The sequence below is a fragment of the Dama dama genome, chromosome 32 (genome assembly GCF_033118175.1).
Source record: "Dama dama isolate Ldn47 chromosome 32, ASM3311817v1, whole genome shotgun sequence".
Taxonomy (NCBI): domain Eukaryota; kingdom Metazoa; phylum Chordata; class Mammalia; order Artiodactyla; family Cervidae; genus Dama; species Dama dama.
The window spans coordinates 43,905,369-43,926,349 of NC_083712.1; the positions used below are offsets into that span (position 1 = coordinate 43,905,369).

At 52.2% G+C, this 20,981-nt stretch overlaps 1 protein-coding gene across 6 annotated transcripts in view; it reads right to left on the bottom strand.

Annotated features, from left to right (window-relative positions):
- Window positions 1–1,306: 1,306 nt before the first annotated feature.
- Window positions 1,307–20,981, bottom strand: part of SH2D4A (SH2 domain containing 4A) — a 63,752-nt gene continuing 44,077 nt past the window's right edge. For all 6 annotated transcript variants that reach the window (XM_061134585.1, XM_061134588.1, XM_061134584.1 and 3 more), the window contains 4 exons: window positions 20,339–20,540; window positions 17,546–17,676; window positions 3,584–3,804; window positions 1,307–2,704 (listed from right to left, as the gene is read on the bottom strand). In XM_061134585.1, the coding sequence (XP_060990568.1) occupies window positions 2,612–2,704; window positions 3,584–3,804; window positions 17,546–17,676; window positions 20,339–20,540 (647 nt within the window). In that variant the 3' untranslated portion in view covers window positions 1,307–2,611. The remainder of the gene's footprint in view (window positions 2,705–3,583; window positions 3,805–17,545; window positions 17,677–20,338; window positions 20,541–20,981) is intronic.

Sequence of the window (20,981 nt, forward strand, 5' to 3'; positions counted from 1 at the left end):
CTGGTGCAGCCTCCTCGGCCTGCTGGAAGTTCGGTGGGGGTGCAGGGGCTGGCGGGGGGTGGGCAGGGAGAGCCGCAGCGGAGGGTCTGCGGTAGGAGGAGACCCAGGATCTCCCAGGGGGAGGGCTGAGTGACGCGTCAGGGAGCGGTGTTTGGCACGGTCCCTCTGAAGGTGGTTGCAGCGCCTGGGGAGGCCCCCAGACCAGGGAGCCTTGGCAGGCAGGTGTGGGCGCTGGCTGGACCGAGGCCACGGGAGGGTGAGACCAGGCTGGAGTGGACACCCTGGCCTTCAGCTACAACCGGGCTCAGACACTGGGAGACAGAATCTAACTGCAGAGCTGGGATGAGAACTCAGGTTTCTGCAACCCCACTGAGTTGTAAACAATCGCTGAATTATGTAAAATGTTCCCCCTTAGAATATCAATTGTTACTTTTGGCCATCATATCATCAAACAGGGGACGGTTTCTTGTTCTGAGTATTAATAACCAACAGGGTGAGATTATGAAGAACTCAAATCTGCTCCCCCTGCTGACAGCAGGTTCGCTGTCAGTCATCCTCTATTTCCCAAGTCTTCCTCCAGCGGGATGTCACTCGGGGTAGTGGGTTCTGGATAGGACTTCCTTACTTCCTCCAAAACAACTGTCAGCAGAGGATGATGCCAACATCTTATCTGTCCTCATAATTACTAGTGACTATAGGATATTTTTTTATTCATTTCAGAACTCTGAGATTTCAGAGCTGGGTAAAAATAAATAATGATCTGGTTATCCCACCTTGCTTTGTTAGAAGTGAAAAACTGAGGTTCAGAGAGGTAGAGGGACCTGTCCAAGCTCATACAGCTAGTGGTGGGAAGAGATGGGAAGAGAAGTTTCTGACCCCCGGCCCTTGTGTATCTCTGCAGTTCTATAATGTCATGACTGCCAAACTACTATTAGACATGAAAGCTGAGAGACACGATCTCTTAGATAACTGAAACACGATCTCTCGGACAACAGAAACCACATGGAACATTTTAAGAAGCACTTAATAATCTGTTTAAAAACTTTCTCGTTAAAGCCCACATATACCCATGCATGCTCACACACATACAGGTACCCCACCCTCTTCTCCGACTACACTTTACACAGGCAAGGTGTGTTTGGCACAAGCAACACCCTCACGGACAGACCGCTAGAGCCCTACGCTTCCTTTAGGAGGACAGCTGCCACAGGGGTCAGGCCCGGAGTACCAGTCAGGGCCCCCTCTCCCAGGACGATCTCGCCGGGGCTCATCCAGGAGCCGCTGGAGGCTGGGGTGGGGTCGGTGGGGCAGGAGACTCCTGACTCAGTACATCTGCCAGAATCGCCAGGGGAGGTTATCTCCCCCTTTCCCTTCGTTAGGAGGCGGGCAGGCTGAACAGTGACCACGGGTACACCGTGCCCCTCAGCATCTGTGACGACGTAAATGTCTGCATTCGCTTCCTGGGGCTCTCCCGTAATAAATTACCATAAACTCAGTGGTCTAAGAAAAAGGACATTTATTCCGTCATAGTCCTGGAGGCTGGAAGTCTGAAGCTGAGGTGTCCCCGGGGTCCTGGGGAGGAGGGGCTCCAGCCAACCTGCTGGCCCCCGTGTCCCCGAGCTTCTCACTCGGGGCTCTGCCTCGGCGTGTCTCCGCTTCCAGAGCCCTCTCTCCTTGTCAGAATGCCAGCTGTCGGCTTTGGGCGCCCCCTCATCTGGTCTGACCTCAGCCTCAAAGACCCTGTTTCCAAATAAGGTCAGGTTCAGGTGCGGGGTGGGGTGTCTCATCCCAGGACACATGGTGTCCAAGGCGATCCCCCAAATGCCCTGGTCCATCTGCCAACAGCAGTCACGCGCGGGGCTTCTCCTTCTTGGTGTGGTCCTGGCTGGAGCCCTGCCCACTCCCCCAGAGCTGGGAAACCACTCACATCGGTCCCCTGCCTCCTGCCCTCGTCCAGGGTATTTCTGTGCATGTGAAGCCCCTCTTCCGACACCTTCAAACTCCCCATTCAGCTCACCCCACCTCCAACTCATGTTCCCTGTGTCTTACACCCTGGAGCCTGAGATCTTCCCGTGAGGCCGCGGGAGAGGCTGGCTTTGAGGTGTCCCTTGATTCCGATGAGCTTCCCAGGTGGCGCTAGTGGCAAAGAACGTGCCTGCTGAGGCCGAAGATGTAAGAGATGCGGGTTCGCTCCCTGGGTGGGGAAGATCCCCTGGAGGAGGGCATGGCAACCCACTCCAGTATTCTCGCCTGGAGAATCCCATGGACAGAGGAGCCTGGTGGGCTACAGCCCATGGGGTCACAAAGAGTCAGACACGACCAAAGCTATTTCGCTCGCGCTTAATTCCTACAAGGTGCCAGTTTCTTGGTTTGTTTCACACGTCGTGAGTGTCGCAGCCTTCACGTTAGGAGCTGTGGAAGTGTGGGTTCGTCTCCCTTTACTGCTGGGGCATGTACAACGTGGAGGAGGCGATTCCCTCCTGGCGTGAAACCCCAACCTGCGTGCAGCGATCTTTAGGGAACCTCAAGGGTCCTTTCACTTGGTTGGGGTCAGTTTGCGGTGGCTTCTCACATGTGTCCACGGCCGCGGGGTCTGCTGGCTGCAGGGCTATCACTCAAACAGCTCCAGGTAGTCGGGCGGCTCTTGCTGCTGACCGCAGGGGTACAGAAGGCGCTCCTTCCCCAGGGAGGTGATGGGCTCCTCCTGGGAGGGAGACAGTAACAGGTCAGGCTGTGGCGCCCCGAGAGCGGCACGGGCATCAGCCCAGGCTCCCGAGTCTTATTTACAAGACACTTTCGTAAGAAGCCCTTCCTGCCTTGCCGGAGCACGCAGCTTCTGGTCTCCCCTCACTTTACACTAAGCTTTCTTGGCTCAGGCAACCCTGAAAGAGAGATTTCTTGTCCACAAGCTGCCCTGTGGTCTCCCTCCTTCCCGGGCTTGTGCTCTCACTTAAGGGTGTTCTCATGTGGAAAAGAATGTATTTTTCAAAAGAATATGTCTGTGTGTACATGTATAACGGAATTACTCTGCAGCACAGCAGTAAGTAGCACAAGACTGTAAATCAACTATACTTAAAAAGTGTTCTCAGATGTGATCGGAGTTCACAGATTTTGCATCATCTCCTGCATTCTCTGCCCCAGTGGGTTCTCCCTGAGTATATGAGGAGGTTCAGTGATATCACCAGGTTCAGTGATAAAGGAAACGCAATTAACAATCCTTGTTATCGGGAAGGTTTCCTGCATGGCTCAGCGGTTAAAAGAATTCGCCTGCTAATGCAGCAGATGCAGGAGATGAGGGTTCGCTGCCAGGGTCAGGAAGATCCCCCGGAAGAGGAAATGTCAACCCACTCTAGTATTGCTGCCTGGGAAACTCCATGGACAGAGGAGGCTGGAGGGCTACAGTCCATGGGGTTGCAAAGAGTCGGACACGACTGAGCTTGAGCACTATTGTCGGGAGGAGTTATCAAAGCGGGGGGCTGATCCCCCTGCTCGTCTCAGCTGTTTTCCGTGGAACTGCCTTTCGATGTCAGAGCAGCTGCAGGACACCCCTCACCGAGCGAATGAAACGAGTGCGGGGCCGCACCTTATGGTACTCCACCAGCTCGGCCAGGCTGGCGTGCTGCTGCTGGTCCACGCCCAGGAAGCCGTATGAGTCCGAGGAGGCATCTATGAGGAAATGTCTGCAGCCGTCCTCGGACTGGTAGGACAGGGCGTAGCCCTTGATCTTCTCGTTGACCCGGATCAGAAAGCTGCCCGGCACGCAGGTGCTCAGAAGCTCGTTCGCTCTGTTTACCGTGAGGATTCCTGCGGGAAAGAAGGGCAGGGGTTTCAGCCACATCATCTCCAAAGCTCTCCTCTGCTAAACACAGCCGCGTGGATAAAGCCAGTAACAACCCGAGCAACCCTGAGTCCACGTTGGGCTTCCCAGGAGCAGGAGCATGGTTCATCATCTGGTATTTGGTACCTAGGCCGGGGTGGGTTCCGTAAGCAAATGTGTAGTACAAAAGTAGGGCTTCCCAGGGTGGTGCTAGTGGTAAAGAACCCGCCTGCTAATGCAGGAGGCGTAAGAGACCTGAGTTTGATCCCTGGGTGGGGAAGATTCCCTGGAGGAGGGCATGGCAACCCACTCCAGTACTCTTGCCTGGAGAATCCCCATGGACAGAGGAGCCTGCCGGGCTACAGTCTATAGGGTCTCAAAGAGTTGGGCACCGCTGAAGCAGCTTGGCACGCGTGCAGTACGCATGGAACGTTCGCCCCTCAGAACACGTTTCCACGTGTACCTCCAGTGACAACTGCACGGGCCTCGTGTGGCCTCTGAGTGGTAGGACCCTTGATGGTCATCCTGGGAGGGTGAGCTCTCCCAAGTTGACTGCTTGGGACACTGTGGGGACGCTGGGAGTGATCCTACGAGATCTGGAGCAGGAGTTCTCACTGGAAATGTCTCAGACACTGGGGCTGGGGGGTGGGGTTGGCTCTAGTCTCCTCCCGTGCATTGAGGCGGGGATGCTGCTAAACCTCCCACCGCGCACAGAACAGCCTGACTACAGACAGTGATCCAGTGCCAAAGGCGGGCACCCTGGCCAGGTGTCAGCGAGTTAGCGACAGTGTCCTCTGCTGTGACGACCCCTAAATGAGCCTTCATCTAAAGGAATGAAGCAAGAGATGCAGGCACATGCACGTACGAGCGTATCTGTGCTGTGCTTAGTCACTCAGTCGTGTCCGACTCTTTGCAAATCCATGGACTGTAGCCCGCCAGGCTCCTCTGTCCGTGGGGATTCTCCAGGCAAGAATACTGGAGTGGGCTGCCATGCCCTCCTCCAGGGGATCTTCCCCACCCAGGGATGGAACCCAGATCTCCTGCATTGCAGGTGGATTCTTTACTGTCTGAGCCACAAGGGAAACCCAAGAATACTGGAGTGGGCAGCCTATCCCTTCTCCAGGGGATCTTCCTGACCCAGGAATTGAGCCAAGGTCTCCCGCATTGCAGGTAGATCCTTTTACCAGCTGAACTACCAGGGAAGCCCCACGTGTAAATATGCATACTATCTATTTGGGTCTTCACAGATATTCAAAAGGATGCCACTCTTCATACATATATACACACACATACACATGTGTTACACACATATGTATACACATGCATAGTTTGGAACCCTCATGAATTCACAGTAATTCAAGACCAGCCTTTCCCCCCAGTTAGTCCACACTCCTGAGGTTTGACCCGTGCTCCCGGTTTCCCTTCTTGCTCCTCCTCATCTGCAATTTTTCAGGTGAGCCCAGGACGTGATAAGGCAGAGAGGAAATGTGCAGACAGGTGCTGGCACAATGGTGGGCTGCTCTGAGCTGTGGCCAGGGAGCAGCGTTTCCCACGTCAGCAGACGGAACCTCCCGCCTCTTCTGTGCTGACACTCGGTATCACGATTAGGGAAAAACCCAAAACGCCTCCTGGTGAAAAGGCAATGGATGATCACAGCTCTTTCGTCTGACAAGACTAAAGTTAGTAAAGTTAACTGAGAATTAAACCTAAGGATCCAGAGTAAAATGTCAAATGAAACCACTTGTGTTCTTTTCTGTAAGTAGACCTTTGAAAAGGGAGGATTAGAGATCATCCACTCCCCGAGCCCCGTCCAGCCCCGTCTTCCCTGCAGGGCCCGAACCTGCACATCTGGGTGTGGGGGCTCAGCCCCAGGCCGACACAGGGCAACGGCAGGGCCTGCGGCCAGCCCCTCATGGACAGGAAAAGCGCCTGCGAGGGAAGAAGCTGGCAGCCTCTCCTCTGGCGTCCCGGCTCTGCCAGGACCCTGCCCCGCAGGCTGCCGGGTGCAGTCACCTTCCTGCCCTTTCCTGATGAGACAGGCGCTGGACACGGCAGGCGCTGTGACTCTGAGGAGCCCCTGGGGTTGCTGGCAGGCGTCCACGTCAGGCGCCCAACTAATACCCAGGTGAGCGTCCCCGCAGCGACTGCTCCTTCCTGCCCGTCCTACCCTCTAAATACACCCGGTCCCACTGCGGGCATCGGAGACTGAACCCAGGCCACCGGTGACCAGCCTGCCCGGGGCCTGCAGACTCTGGGTCTGACGCTCTCTGAAACCAGGGGGATTGCTCAGTGACTTCATCCTGGAAAGATTTCTATCTCCCTCCCTGACAGGCTGACTCCAAAATTCTAAGTGACTTCAACAGACAGTACAGATGTTGTCATTGATAATATCTGGATTTCAGCACGATGAAGTCCGACTCCTAGAACGAAAGCCATCCTGGAAGATTATACCCAGAATGAGACAAATTCCTCCTCAGGTCAGGTCATAGAGTAGCTGCAAATCAGACCGTCCACGAGAGCCCCGGTCTGTAGCTGTCCTCAGCGTGCACAAACCCTGGCTCTGCCTCGGCTCCAGAGACACCAGCGCGGGGCCCCTCTCCCCTCGGGGGCGCCCACGGCAGGTGCAGAAGGGGAGCGCCGCGGGGACCACGCTTCACCGCAGGGTCGGCGTTCCTGACGGGAACGGGCTCTCGGTGCATCTGAGGACACAGGGCGATGTACGATTTCTCACGATGCCATTGAGGGAAGTGGGGGCCTCCCAGGGAGTCTAGCTGAGGTCATGGCCAAGCGGCGAGCTTGGTCTGCCTGCAAAGGGGGCTCTTGAATGCAAAACCAAAGTCCAGCATCAGACGCTAATCACCGGGGGACTCCTGCCCGGGGCGTGATGCTAAGAAACTGGTTCTAGTACAGACAGTGGCCTTCCTCCAGCCCCCGCTGAGGCCGTGACGCCCCCAGGCTGCCTCCCTCTGGCCTCTCCAAGGGCTCACCTGGCCCCTTCTCCACCCGGCCAGCACGGTCCACAGCTCTGGGAGGGCCCCCGGCACATCCTGCTGTCTCTCCCCACCCTGCCTCCTTGAGAGCAACGAGAGGGCAACCCAGGTTCCTTGTTGTTGTTTTTTTTTTTCCATTTATTTTTATTCGTTGGAGGCTAATTACTTTATAATATTCTAGTGGTTTTTGCCATACATTGACATGAATCAGCTGTGGATTTACATGTGTTCCCCATCCCGATCCCCTCTCCCATCTCCCTCTCCATCCCATCCCTCTGGGTCTTCCCAGTGCACCAGGCCCGAGCACTTGTCTCATGCATCCAACCTGGGCTGGTGATCTGTTTCACCCTTGATAGTCTACTTGTTTCAATGCTGTTCTCTCTGAACATCCCACCCTCGCCTTCTCCCACAGAGTCTAAAAGTCTATCTTCAAGCCCTCAGGACCTGCCACCTGGAAGACCCAGGAAAGGTCTAGCACATACCTCGCTCACAGTCAAGTGAGAAACGTCCCTCTCCAGGCCAGTTCTAGCAACAACTGCCACCAGGCTGACAGCTCTTAACAGGGACCAGGGGTGCCCTCGTGTTTCTCCGAGGTACCCCCAGGCCTGAGTCACACGCACACCTGTGTGACCTGCTTCCGGCACCTGGAAAAGCCGTGTTTAATAACCAAACGAACGAGAACTCAGGGACAACAGCACTGCCTTCCCTCATCTAAGCCTCACTGAGGCCTGGAGACGAGCTGCTGTCACGGGCCACTGAGCCCAGAGGGGAAGGCCCGCGTCTCAGAGCTGGGCCTAGAGCGCTGGCCGGAACCAAAGGTCCGACCAGAGAAGCCAAGCTCACACCCACCCATCCAGACTACCTGCCCCTGGCAGGCTCGTCGGGCTCCAGAGGCTCCTACTCACTGTGTTTCTTCCCCAAACAGCTTTTGAATAAGCAGAACCATGGCCATTTTGGGGGCTTCCCTGGTGGCTCAGATGGTAAAGAATCTGCCTGCAACACAGGAGACCTGGGTTCGATCCCTGGTTTGGGAAGATCCCCTGGAGAAGGAAATGGCAACCCACTCCAGTATCCTTGCCTGGAGAATCCCATGGACAGAGGAGCCTGAAGGCTACAGTCTATGAGGGTGCAAAGAGTCAGACACGACTGAGCGACTAAGCCAGCGAGCAAGCGAGGGCCGTTTTACAGATGGGAAAGCTGAGAAAGAAAGGTAGGCACCCATGGCTTCAAGACAAGTTAGTGGTGGTGTCAGGCTCCTGCTCTAGGGCTTGGCTTAGCCCAACCCACCGGGCTCATGAAACTTTCCTGGCCTTGGCTGAGGATTTAAAATGAGATTGATTTCACAAAGAGGTGTTCATTTCCCACCTGGGCAGCCTAAAGTAGATGTGTTTTTCAGTGATTCCCGAGTGCATTCCCTGAATGTGAGGACGATGCACTGTGACCCCTATGGCCCTCCTCAGCTCGGAGACAGCGGCCGAGGACAAAGAAGCCCCAGCCCGCGCCTTTGGGGCTCTCTGATCTCGCGGGGGGTCTGCTGGGGCGGTGGAGCCCCAGGCGCTGACTCAGCCTCTCCCTCTCCTGTCGTCTGTCTCCTGTTCTCTGCCCCAGGCGGTGGTGCAGGGAGGTCGCGGCAGCGAGTCAACGCTCCTGATGGAACGCAGCTCTGCTTCAAGGTGACCTCGGAGCCCCGCACTGCCACCTGCCCCGGGACTGGTGGACGAGAGAAAAGCCGGTGGCGTTTTCAAGCAGAGCCCTGCAGACTGAGTGTACACGTCACCTCTGGCGAGTCACCCTCAGGAGAGAGCTCTCCCTGCCTTGCCCTCTGATCCTTCAGCACGTACAGGACGCAGGTTCAGGGACGCTCTGGGTCCTGCCCTGGTCCTCTGCAGAGAAGGAGACGCACCACGATGCTGACATGTACCCGTGCGCGCTCGGGCACCTTGGAAGTGCAAGTATTAGTCGCTCAGTCGTGTCTGGCTCTGCGACCCCATGGACTACAGCCCGCCAGGCTCCTCTGTCCATGGGATTCTCCAGGCGAGAACACTGGAGTGGGATGCCGTGCCTCCTCCAGGGGACCTTCCTGACCCAGGAATCAAACTGGGGTCTCCTGCACTGCAGGCAGATTCTTTACCAGCTGAGCCACCAGGGAAGTCCCTCTCAGGCACCTTAGGGATGAGGGAAAATGGTCAGAGCTCTTAAAATAATTATTCATAATGTCTCCCTAGTAATTGAAAGATTAAAATGACATCATTTGTTCTCACTTCATCACCTTCATGGCCAACACTTACTAACTGTGACCGAGTCATCTCACATGGTTCTAAGTACATTGCATGTTATACCTCACCGAGTTTTCCGACCAGCCTGGGAGGCAGGTAATGTACTATCTGCATCCGACAGATGACAGGCAAGTGCAGGAGTCGTGAGACTTGTGAGGCCATGCAGCCGGCTGGTGGGGGCGGGGAGGTGGGTGCAGGCGGCGTGGCCCGGGGGACGCACCTGTCACCAGCGAGCTGGCTCCCCTCCCGCCCCCCACCAGCGTCAAGGAGCAGTGTCCAGGCTGCTCTGCGACAGCAGAAATCCAGGACACAGGCATGTGACAACGAAGAAAGCGTGAGAGCAAAAGCATGGACTTAATATCCATGTAAAGTATCCCAAGTAAAACCCCAAGCAGAGCCGCTCTCCTTAGTGGGACCCACCCGCTGCCCTCTCTCTCGCCTCTCAGGCCCCTCCAAAAACTCGGCGGGAACCACAAGCCTGGAGCCCCCCGGGCATCAAAAATGGGGAGCGTAGGGCTCCCAGCACAGGCAGGCAGTGACCCCCATGGCCAGCAGTGTCAGGGCGAGGACCCCACGGCAGCATCTGAAAAACCCAAGAGAGGGCTTTGAGGTTCATGAACTCCTCTCTCAACATCAGTGGGAAAAGACACTAAGAGTTTTGCAGCAAGTTTGCTGCACGGTGTACTGTCTGAAAAAAGTCAGGGTCTCCCAGGCAATTGTGTAGTATTCGCTGGAGAGAAGCCCGCACTTCCCAAACCTGTAGGAGTACTCTAGCTTTCACGTCTTTATCTTCATCTTCAGTTATTTCAGAACCGAGCTAAGACTAGGCAGGCCCACAGGACCACTGCGGAGAGTAACGTGGACAAAGCGCCCTGAGGCCACAGTGCAGATGAAGCGTTGCTGCTGAGCGGAGGTGATTCCTCGGGCTCGCGGCTCAGGCTCTGCTGGTCCCTCCCAAGGTCAGGGCCTCCCGTGCCCATCCCTGCCTCACACAGGCACCCAGGTCCTCCTGCTGCCAGTCACAGCCTCTCCCGCTCCATGAGGGAGATGAATCGCTGGTGTAAGTGAGACAGGGTGGATCCATCAGGGTGACTAAAGTCACACCAGTCAGTCATTTGTGCAAAAGTCAAGACAAAGCTTGAAAATCCCTTTGTGAGAGATGGGCAGAATTTTGTTGGCCCCACAAGTAAGAAATCTCCAAGCCTCAGGAAAATGACCAGAGGACAGATCATCACTTAAGGGTGCCAGGGTCCAGGTTCATTAAGGTTTTAACCTGAAAGAAATCTTGGGAGGCTTCTGTGAGTCTTTCTCAATGCAACCTCTTCAGGTATACACACTCAGCCCTGGAGGACTGTGCTGACGGAGTCTGGATGGCACACGGCCGAGTAACTGGGAAGAGCAAGACTGACCCCATATCGCATCGGTTTCTTTTTCCTGACTTTTGTGCCCTGTGGCCTATGCTGAGTCATGCTGGGCTATGCGCCTTTTCTAAAAAGAATGTTACCCATAGCCTGAAATATACAGGAAGCCCATTCTCCAGGCTCTGACCTTTTAAGGGTATAACTCTTTTTTCATTCACATGGAGATAAAAAGTTGCAGAACAGAGAATAACAATTGCCTCTTTGGAGGTTTACAGGAACATTATGACGTGACCTACAGAGACAGTTGCAAGAACAAAGGATTCCAACACCAAGAAGTTTGCATCAGCCAACCATTCCTCCTTCCCCTTTTAGTATAAAAGAAGCCTGAATTCCTAGGGAAGATGCTACTATGGGACATTTGTCTACCATCTTCTCGGTCTTCTGGCTTTCCAAAGAAAGTTACTATTCCCTGTCCCAACACTTCATCTCTTAATGTACTGGCTTGTCATGCAGCGAGCAGTATGAGCTTGGACTCAGTAACAATGGGAGGACAAAGACCCAGGGCTCTCCCTGGACAGTTCTCTCTAGGGAACCTAAGTTAGACAGAGTAACTGCCTCCACAGAAATGGACAGGATTTACCCCTACTTGGAGAATGAAAATTTGAAGGGTGTAGCAAAAACGGAGGGGCTTCCAGGGTAACTCAGCTGGTATAGAATCCACCTTCAATGCAGGAGACCTTGGTTCGATTCCTGGGTCAGGAGGCTCCCCTGGAGAAGGGATAGGCTACCCACCCTAGTATTCCTGGGCTTCCCTGGTGGCTGAGTCGGTAAAGAATCTGCCTGCAATGCGGGAGACCTGGGTTCGATCTCTGGGTTGGGAAGATCCCCTGGAGGAGGGCATGGCTACCCACTCCAGTATTCTTGCCTGGAGAATCCCCATGGACAGAGGAGCCTGGCGGGCTACAGTCCACGGGATCACAAAGAGTCGGACTCAACTGAGCGAATAAGCGCAGCACAGCAAAAATGGAAGCAATCAAAATAGTTGCAGTATGAACTGTGTTCGTATCCTGTAGATGTTAATGGGATTTACTTTTTAAGTAGCTTAAACTACAAAGCTAATTAAAAATGTAAAGCATTTGGAGGGCAGGTTCGATCATATGCCACAACAGCAAAGACGTTCAAAAGAAATAAATCGGGTGGAAACATTTAATCAACCGTCTAATCACGTCCATATTTGGATAAGGAAGTGTAAATTACATTTCAGAGGAATAATGATCAACTATGGATGCATAAAGCGAGCATGTGAATTCTCTAACAACAACAGAAGAAATGAGAGATCTCCCAAATCAGAAACGTGCTTGTACATTTCCTTCCACCTTTTCCCCATCCTCCCACTAGCAGCCTCCGCTGGCTCCTAAGCTCCTGACACTGATGCATGTTTCACAGAAGTAGGAAAATGCTGATGGATGGAGTGAAGCAGTGGGTCTGTGGGGTGATGGATGGACCTTCCAACTTCAGTTTTACTTATTCCCCGGCCCCTTTCTTCAAGAAGTGAGTACAGTTAATTATATACCTACCTACTTTGGAGACCCATCACAAGAGACAGAATGAGTGAAATGACCGTGTTCAGCGGGGTGTTAAGTTAGCCGAGAGGGCTCCTCGACACTTATCGCCAACTGCACAAACAGTCCAGGGTGGAAGTTGCTGTAACAGGGTGGCTACTCGGGAGAATGAAATGGATAAAAACACAAATCGTATTTGATGACCAAGGCAGTCCTGAACGCTGACGCATGAGAGGAGGTAAGGGGTGAGGACAGACAGAGAAGAAGACAGTCCTTGAGGAAACAAAACCAAACAGACAACAACACTCAGATTATAAGCCTATAGGAGACAGCACTGTTCAGCAACCCCAGTAGGCACTGCCGTCTCTCCACACCCTCCCTGCTGACCCCACATGCAATCGTAACTGCCTGGGATGATTCCAAGCAACTTCACTCCCTGTTTGCGGGGTGGCTCTCCTTTGGTCCTTCCAGATTATTGCTGCCTTCTGGGGTGACCTCCTGGGTTCTGGACTTATCAGAGACAAGTGAAGTCGCTCAGTTGTGTCCAACTCTTTGTGACCTCATGGACTGTAGCTTACCAGGCTCCTCCATCCATGGGATCTTCCAGGCAAGGGTACTGGAGTGGGTTGCCATTTCCTTCTCCAGAGGACCTTTCCAACCCAGGGGTCGAACCCGGGTCTCCCACATGGCAGGCAGATGCTTTAGCGTCTGAGCCACCAGGGAAGCTATTATCAAGGACAGGCCCTAAGTCAATACTTGAGGAAACAGCATAGGCAATAATTAAGATCTATTTTATTGCAGTGCTGCCTCTTCCTTGTACGTGCTGCTGCTGAAGACAACACTTTCTGGCGGGGTGAGGCTGATGAGGAGGAGAAGGGCAGAGGGGACCCGAGGGGTAAACTTTCTCTTACGCTGATCAGTTACAACAGAAACACTGCACCAGGACCTAAGCCTTCTCACCTGTCAGCTGACTTACTTCAGAAACAACGCTGTGGTGTAGATACTATTATTCCCTCCATTCACAGAGGAGAAAACACAACTCAAACCCAGTGATCCGTCCTGGGAGTCTGGTACTAAGCCTGCATCACACTACCTTTCCAAGCTGTGTGTATTAGTCACTCAGTCACATCCAACTCTTTGTGACCCCGTAGACTGCAGCCCGCGAGGCTCCTCTGTCCATGGAATTCTCCAGGCAAGAATACTGGAGTGGGCTGCCATTCCCTTCTCCCAGGGATCTTCCTGACTCAAGGATCGAACCCTGGTCTCCTGCATTGCAGGCAGACTCTTTACCGTCTGAGCTACCGGCAAAGCCACCTTTCCAAGTTAGGAGCTGAGAAAACTCTGTGCTGCCTTGGGGCATTGAACTGACCAGAAAGAATGGTTAAATGATTACAAGGACTAACAGAAGAAGACACCCACCTATCTAGGAACCCAGAAAAGCTAAACTGACAACAAATCAATGCAAATTGAAATAAGGTGGTTCCACTGGTAAGATTAACTGTCAAGTATGAGGAAAACAAACTCTCAAATACAGCTGGTGGGAGTATAAGTTTGTTTAATCACTTTGGAGGACATCTGGCAACACTTAATATAATTAAAGAGGCTCATATCCTACCTCCCAGCAATTTCACTTCTAAAATACACACTCTGAAGAAATGATCACAAGTGTGTTCAAGGAGATATGTCATTTTCTATAATAGCAAAAAAAATTGTACTAAATGTAGGAGAAGAGATGTTTGACACATGTGTGTATATGTGTGTGTGTAATAAAATATATATCATCATTAAACACAAATAAAAGATTATGTGTTTTATAGTATATGTATTATAAATATATAAATAATATATCATAAAATACTATACTACAAGTAAAAGGAATGATTAGTCTACATTTATAAACAAGGAAAAACCCACTTAACATAATATTGAGAGAAAATGCATGTTTCAGAAGAATGTCTACCACATGATACCATGTTATATGTTAAATGTTAAACACATTATTCTGTTTTGTAGAAACATATGCATACCCGTGTTTTATATTTTTAAAATATATTCTACCAAAGTACCCACACACGCATACATGTAATAAAATGTAAATATGGATGGGAAAGACAGCTTCAGAAGAGTGGTTCATCCCTTGGGAAGGAGAGAGGAAACAGCATCAAAACAGAGTAAAAAAAGGAGCCTTAATTCTGTCTTTCAGGGTTTATTTCCTAATAAAAATAGATACAAAGTAAATATGGCTTTTAACACTCCCTGTATCTGGAGAGCAGCTATAATATTTGTTACATCACTGGCACTGGGTTTGTTTTCCCCTGTACTGTTTTTGTGTAAAATATTTCATAATTAGAAAAACCGTGTTCAAACGAGGAGAGAAGGACCCCCCACGGTGTGGGTGGGCCTCGTCTCATCAGTTGAAGGCCTTCAAAGACTGATCTTTGCTGAGCAAGACGGACTCTGCTGGCGGCGGGCGGCCTCTGGATCGGAGCTGTCCGTCTGTTCCTCTCTGCCACCCTGCTGGGTGCCGCCTGGCGCTCCCTCAGCTCCTGTTTCGTGGGGGTGGAGCCCACCAATCTAGGGAGGATTTAGCTTGTCTTCCTCTCTCACACCCTCCCAGCTCACCCCTGGAAAATCCCATCCCTCCACACTTCCAATTACGTGCTGACAATCCAGTCTATCATCTCCAGCTCCAACCCATTAGACTGGCTGCCCCATGGACCATTTCACACAATGGCCCCAAAGAACCTTCAAAGTCATCACACCCCAGACGAGTGCCCTGCCCCCTCCCCTACGTTCCCGCATCCTCTGGGGTCCTCTGGGGTCCTGCCTCATCCCCGGGGTCCTGCCTCATCCCCGGGGTCCTGCCTCATCCTCTGGGGTCCTGCCTCATCCCCGGGGTCCTGCCTCATCCTCTGGGGTCCTGCCTCATCCCCGGGGTCCTGCCTCATCCTCTGGGGTCCTGCCTCATCCCCGGGGTCCTGCCTCATCCTCTGGGGTCCTGCCTCATCCCCGGGGTCCTGCCTCATCCTCTGGGGTCCTGCCTCATCCCCGGGGTCCTGCCTCATCCTCTGGGGTCCTCTGGGGTCCTGCCTCATCCCCGGGGTCCTGCCTCATCCTCAACGGTATGCAGCCCCCGCCCACCCCACAAGCCAGAGGCCCAGCTGCCCTCACTTCCCTGGTCCCTGCCTTCCCATCCCCATTCTTATTCAAAGCTAATTTAGAGAAAGAGGTGAAGTACAGACTCCATCGGGGGGAAATTAGGTGGCCAAAACAGTAACTTATGAAGGGTGATTCACGAGGTGTGAGCCAATGAAAGGAAGACGGCAAACCAAGAGAATTGCCATCCTGTTATTTCAAAACATGTTTCCTAGTAAACAGTTATGTTTCAAAAAGATAAGCTGTGGTCCCTCTTCTCTTTATCATAGAAATGCAAATTTTTTTCCTTCTTAAAACCAAAGATAATAATTTACACTGACTACATGGCTGTGTATTTACTATTACATCACTATATCATATTATTTACTTTGCTTACAATAGACTTCCTAGGCAGAGCTAGTGGTAAAGAACCCGTCTGCCAATGCAGGAAATGTAAGAGACGCGGTTCAATCCCTGGGTCTGGAAGATCCCCTGGAGGAGGGCATGGCCACCCACTCCAGTATTCTTGCCTGGAGAATGCCGTGGACAGAGGAGCCTGCTGGGCTACAGTCCATAGGGTCACAAAGAGTTGGACACGACTGATACGACTATGATAAATAATTATATAAATGAAAATAAATCATTAACAATAGCAATTAATAAATGACAGGTAAAATCTAAGAGTCTTATATTTCAACCAAAGCTTCAACTAAATTTTTAGCCCAACTGTGTCTTCCTAGCTCACAGCAACTGTTTCAAGTAGAACTGCCTATTAAAGTGTCAGGATTTTTAATAACATCAGAACTTTGAATTTCACAGTCCCTGCAGTTAAAAAAGCTAGCACCCTTGGAACCAGGGACAGCAGCATCTTCTGCCCAATGACATAGAGGCTACAGAGAGGCCAGTTTCCTCACAGCTTATCTTAAAAAGGAAAAAACAGGCAATGCGAGATGGTGGAGGTGAGCACGACAGACGCGTCACTGACCATGTTCTTTCTGTTTATCTTTTGACACCATTGTCACTACCTCCCCCAGTATCTTCTGAGGAGAGCAGAAAGGGGAAGGAGGCTTATGACCTCGTCCTGGGAGACAGAGGGGCTCCTCTGGGCATGGAGTTACTAAACCTCAGCCATCAGAGAACCTGCATTTTCAGGGAAAACTAGATGGTTCTCCTGCACCTGTAAAAGCAGCCCCTTCGCAGAGAGCCTGCCACAGACAACTTGGTTCTTTTTCAGAGGAGTTTGCCATCCTATGGGTTTGGGAACTTATTTTTGTGGCTCTTTTTCTATGTGAGATGATCCTACTGAAAATAGAGTAGCCTTAAATACAACTCAAACCAAGACACCCGTTAGGACAAGTGTTCTCTGTGAGAGGACGTGATTTCTGTCTTAATGCTTTTGTTGTCCAGAAAGCCAATGATAATCCAACCCAACCACAGAGCTTGCAGAAGCAGAAAGTCACTGCCTGTTCTTGAAATCCAAGAAACTGAGATGTCAGTGAGGTGGGTCCTGGGTAAATAGATGGTTTGAATGAGCCCCGTTTCGAGCATCGAATGAAGACATGCTTTATGAGCTGACCTCTGCTTAGCCTCCAACAAGCCCACCTTGCAGCCTTAACTGCAGGGATCAAAACCACAGAACTTTTAATTAAAGGTCACAGTGCTCAACCCCTTCATTTAATGCATGAGGAAAATGAGGCTCAGATAAATGGATTCACTACAGAGAACCAAAGCCTAAAGGAAATCAGCCCTGAATATTCATTGGAAGGACTGATGCTGAAATTGAAGCTCCAATACTTTGGTCACTTGATGCGAAGAACTGACTCACTGGAAAAGACCCTGATGCTGGGAAAGATTGAGGGCAGGAGGAGAAGGGGACGACAGAGGATGAGATGGTTCGATGGCATCACTGACTTGATGGACATGAGTTTGAGCAAGCTCTGGGAGTTGGTGATGGACAGGGAGGCCTGGCGTGCTGCAGTCCATGGGGTCGCAAAGAGTCGGATACAACTTAGCGACTAAACAACAATGAGAGAGAATGTGATCTGCTGAAGGTCACGCCGCCTCTGCCCTTCCGACCACATCTGGTGGCCCCTCCCTGGTTGGGGGGGGGTGTGGGCTGACGGTGCTGCCATCTGCGGGGGTCACAACCGAGTGCCCTGCGCAGGTGCCCGGGGGGCAATGCCTTGCTGATCGCCCCACGGTGTCCATCTGGGGTGATCAACCAACCTGCACTGGCAGCCACCAAGGCCGCTCGGCGGGAGCCAGCCGCTCCCTGAGAAAGCTGGGGAAATCCACTTTCTGAGAACAGTATCTGAGCCTCTCTGGGGCGGCTCAAGCGCAAGGGAGCCTTTATCCTGCCCTCCCGCTGGTTCACCCGCCGCCAGGGTCGGCGCCGCGCACTCACCGTGGAACCAGGGGGCGATGCTGTCCGAGTCCGCCAGGTAGCCGGCCCGCAGAGGAAGCTGCTCCTCCCGGAACCAGCGCCTGATGTCCTCCTGGGCTGGGCTGGACGCCGGCCTCGTCACTCTCTCATTCCTGACATTCATAAAAGGTTTGCAAGTTAGAGCCACCCGATTTGAAAATAATGCTTTCAAAATTCACGTGCGCGCACACACACAAATACAACACACGTCTGAAGATCACACGGCTGAGCTCGTGGGGTGCGGCCCTGCACACAGCCCTCACAGGGCTCCTCCAAGTCAGGGAACAGGGTGGGGAATGGATCTGCCCTGCCAGTCCTGTAGACTACTCATGGGTATGCGTTAACACCACAGTATTTAGTTCATTTTTGATATGAGTGAGAAGCTCCATTAACTCCTAATTAAAAATTGAGAAAAGAGCACTAAAAAGTGAAATATTCTGCCCCCTCACCCCATATTTTTCCTGGAGAGCAAGTGCTTGCAAGCAGAAGAAACCAAATGCCATAGAATAAACTTCCCCAACACTTTCATCATTCAATTTCCTCTTCTTCCTGTTTCCACTAACCTCCCTGACTTGCTTCCTTCTCTGACACACTTTCAAAAGTTCTGCTTTTTAGCAGTCTCAGAAATGGAAAGTAAAAGAAAGAAGAGTGTTTGAAAGTTGGTTAAGAAAGATACAGGCAGCAGCGTGGTTTTGAAATAAAAATCAGCAGCAGAACTGAAGTTCTGGGACCTAAGTCAATTTCCATTATAAAAAGCAACGCTGCAGTGTATTAGTAGTAAATGTATTTCCAAGTCCCAGGTCCACTAATTCTGAGCAGAATTCAATGTAAAAACGATGAGCCTGAATGAGCTACTGGATACCATGTAAATTAACTTATGTTCTTTATACGTCTTAATGGTAACACATGCTACCAGGGGTTACATGTGACATACACGTCAGCTTGTACATATACACACGTGATGTACATGCAAATACAGAGGAACATGCGGTTGGAGAAAACAGCCTATAATTCTTGACCTTCCGGGGGAGCGGACACTGCACGCACGAGATAATTTCTCCTCCCAACCTTCAGATTAGGTTCTTTCTTCAGGAAATCTTTGGCGATCAAGCGGAAACTCCACGGACAGTCTGTGTCTGTTCTGCCCTGGGCTGGCTCCTAGCTGACCTCAGTCATCAATGTTTGAAATCCCAGCCCTGACACTATCCAGTCTGGCCACCTCACAAAAAGCACTCCATGCAAGTGGCTTAAGTTGGAAAAAATGAGCTAACTGAGCTTAAAACATCATCTTAAAACCCTCGCGAAAGGGCACCTTCTTTGCCGTCAGTCGCATGGGCTGTGCTCTAAAAACACCCTGGGTGCAGACATATGAAGGCATGTTCCCACCCTCGGAGGAGCCTGGAGGAGCACCCAGCCCGCAGGGACCCGGGCCCGAGACGGTGACAGGCTCGGGCGTGGGAGGGCCTGGGCAGGAGTTCACGCTCTGCGCCTGGTCACAGCACTGTGGGCCTTCCTTGTTTTGTTATCCATTGGCAAAAACTAATTCCCCAAACAGCCATTCTGTAGAACATGGTCATTTCGTGCTGGCCTGCAAGTCCCCAGATGGAACCTTTCAACTGAGTAAAGAAATAATCACAGTAGAGGAAACGTCCACCCTCTGCATCCTCTGAGGTCATAACTCCCATTAGGAAAAAACCCTGAAGATAACCACTGACCTCATACAAAGGGAGAGCTTTGTTCTTTATTTTTCCATACTCCTAACAGAGAAGGGTTTTTAGTTTTTATGTCAGAGACGACAAGGCTTTAGACAGTTGTATTTCATTAAATCAATGTGTGATTTCTCTCAGTTATTTTAAATATCATCTTTCTACGTACCAAATCATAGAATAGCAATAACTGGGAGAAAATAATTTTATAATCAGTTAACATAAGGTCATGTGAATATATGGCAAAAACCACCACAATATTGTAAAGTAATTAGCCTCCAATTAAAATAAATAAATTAAAAAAAAAAACATAAGGTATGGGAGTTTCTGCTGTGGTACCACTGTATTTTTCATTACGGGGCTTCCAAAACAAGTTGTTCTGCCTAATACGCCCAAACCTAGGGTATCGTCATCATCAAATAAAGTCTTCATTTAAAAAAGAAACATTTCCAAATTCTCAACCTATGCACTTAGCTGTATATCCCAGAATGAGTGCATGTGTTCAGTCGTGTCTGACTCTTTGCGACCCAGTGGACTGTAGCCCTCCAGGCTCCTCTGTCCATGGAATATTCCGGAGAAGAACACTGGAGTGGGTTGCCATTTCCTGCTCCAGGGGATCTTTCTGACCCAGGGATTGAACCTGCATCTCTTGCCTCTCCTGCACTGGCAGGCAGATTCTTTACCTGCGGAGCCACCAGGAAAGGCCACCCCGGAATGAAAATTGTCATCAAATCTGATCGGTGGGAAAGGGAGTTCTGCTGGTGATGTGAAGGCCAGCAAGCCCAGGTTTCCACTGTGACGACCCCTCAATGGTCCCCCTCCACTCGCGGGCTGTCACCGGGGAGGTGCTGGGGGCATGCGAAGTCGCTAACCTCTCTAGGTATCTTCACGAAGTTACTGGGCATGTGCGTGGTACCCACAGTGGGCATTTTACAGGCGAGGAGGGATGCAGGCCTGCCCTGGTGTCTCAGCATCGCAGGCTGGGAGCTGGGGCCGGACTCAATGGCACCTGCAGCCTCTGTCCCCTAAGCGGCCACGCCACTTACCTTTAATTACTTAGGCGTCTCACCTGAGAGGTGTGTGTGGCTGTCCTGCTGGGCTCAGGAACTGAGGCTTGGGCGGGAGCGGGGGCCTCCTGGGTTTCTGGGGGCCGCCCGGGGGGCCCTGCTGTCCCTTGCCGCTCCTCCCCCTCTGCGACAGCCGCTTGTAGTCCTCCCGGGCCTGCTTGGCCAGGGAGCGCCGCTTCTCATCAGCAGCTTTGGATTTTCGCACTAGGAGAGACAGCGGGGTTCGAGACAGGCCCCGGCAGCCCTCGGAGACGGTGAGCTGAGCCAGCGCCGCAGACGCGGGGCAGAGCGGCTCTGGGGACAGGGCACGGCCCTCAGGGGTCAGGGCCCGGCGCCTGCCCTCTCCTTCCGCGGGGTTCGCTGAGAGGGAGACCGGGGGGGTGGGAGAGGAGGCCGGGGCGGGGGCGGGGTGGGGGGGGAAGGGGAGCCCCGTGCCCGAGAGCTTCCTGCAGCAGCCAAGGCGGAGAGGAGCCTCAGCCCGAGCGAGGGTCGGGTCAGCGGGGTCTCAGGATGATACCCCACCCCCCAAACCATCAGGGGCTCCTCAGTGGCTCGTGGCCAAAGACCGGGAGGGTAGGCAGCGAGGCTCAGAGTCCGCGTGGCTGAACCACGAGTGATTCTGTCTCCCAGACCGAAGAAGGAAAT